Source organism: Lithohypha guttulata (genome assembly GCF_036872675.1).
Source record: "Lithohypha guttulata strain CCFEE 5908 chromosome Unknown scaffold_66, whole genome shotgun sequence".
Taxonomy (NCBI): domain Eukaryota; kingdom Fungi; phylum Ascomycota; class Eurotiomycetes; order Chaetothyriales; family Trichomeriaceae; genus Lithohypha; species Lithohypha guttulata.
In genome coordinates, this window is record NW_027042815.1 from 1 (window position 1) to 1,219 (window position 1,219).

Consider the following 1,219-nt stretch of genomic DNA (forward strand, 5'->3'; position numbering starts at 1 on the left):
AGTCGATGAACCAGAAGATGTGTTGGACGAAAAAGAACTACCACCAGTCAGTGCTGGATCGGCTGTAGGTGCCGGTGCAGGTGTCCTTTTCCCAGGCCTAGTGCCCAAGACTGTCGCTTTGCTTGAGGGGCGATTCAGCAGCCGGTCATTCGTTAATCAATATGGACCAGATCACAGCCCGTGGTTCGTTGTCGACAAACAGTTTTATGGTTCCGAGCAGTATACTGAAAATCCTCGTGATGACAGTATCAATGACGGGCAGATACAATGCCTTGATCGAGAGAAGTATCGTGTCTTGGATAAGCCCTTGAACGTAGGAGAGCCAGCTACCAAGCTCCATGAGGTTCAAGGCATCTGTGCAGTCGTATGCCAGCTTCCTCTCGAGACTCAGGCCAATCCAATGCAAATGGCAAAGTCTCTGGATCCTGATGTCGTCAAGATGACATCCAAGTACCCGGATTTTAGAGCACGCCAGAAAGCCGTTCGTAACAAGGAAGTATCGCTTGGTAAGTATCCTACGACTTACGTGCTAGCACAGTTCAAGCAACCAGTGCTCCAAGAGAACAAAGTGAACAAGACAAGAAGTTGGGAAAGCAGCTCTAAATACCGCGCCCTTCATGGTGTTAGTCAAGTTTCGGCCGAGAAAGCTATTTACAGTTGTGTCTCAAGTCGAGCCGAGCGCTTTCTGAAGTGGTATCGTATGAGGCATCCAAACGAATTTGCATTGCACGAAGAGGCTAGTCGACTGAGCCCGATGAGAGAGTCACCAGCAAAGTCCTTGTCACCCGTGCCTCAAACTGAAATAGTTCAAAGCATCGAGCGATCACCACCGCCTACATCATCTGCCACCAAGCAATCACTATCGTCGAAGACAAAAGTTCAAGAGGTTGCCAAAACGGAAGGAAGACCAAGCCCAAGCCCAAGTCCAGACCCTTCGGAAGATGATGACGACGAGCCTCTTACAGAGGAAGAGTATCGGCAAGAGGTTGAATTAGCCTGGAGAATGCATAATAATGTCAACACCCAGGGCGATCTAAATACCAAGCAGAAAAGAAAATTCGATACTTTTTATGCCATAATGGCGCAGCTTAGAGGCAGTAAGCAGTGATTGAAGTCTGCCTAGAACTTGAGTACGTATGCGTATATACCGCTCCTTTAAGAATAGATTTGTCACTCTTTTACGATTGTGTACGAAAAGATGTATCTTGCAGAAATACCT

At 47.5% G+C, this 1,219-nt stretch overlaps 1 protein-coding gene across 1 annotated transcript; it reads left to right on the top strand.

The window, feature by feature from the left end:
- Positions 1-406: 406 nt before the first annotated feature.
- Positions 407-1,108, top strand: LTR64_008849 (uncharacterized protein; the record flags this gene model as incomplete). Its single annotated transcript, XM_064903125.1, has 2 exons — positions 407-506; positions 534-1,108. 2 exons carry the CDS (start codon positions 407-409, stop codon positions 1,106-1,108), a joined length of 675 nt encoding a protein of 224 aa, XP_064750462.1.
- Between the last annotated feature and the right edge of the window lie 111 nt (positions 1,109-1,219).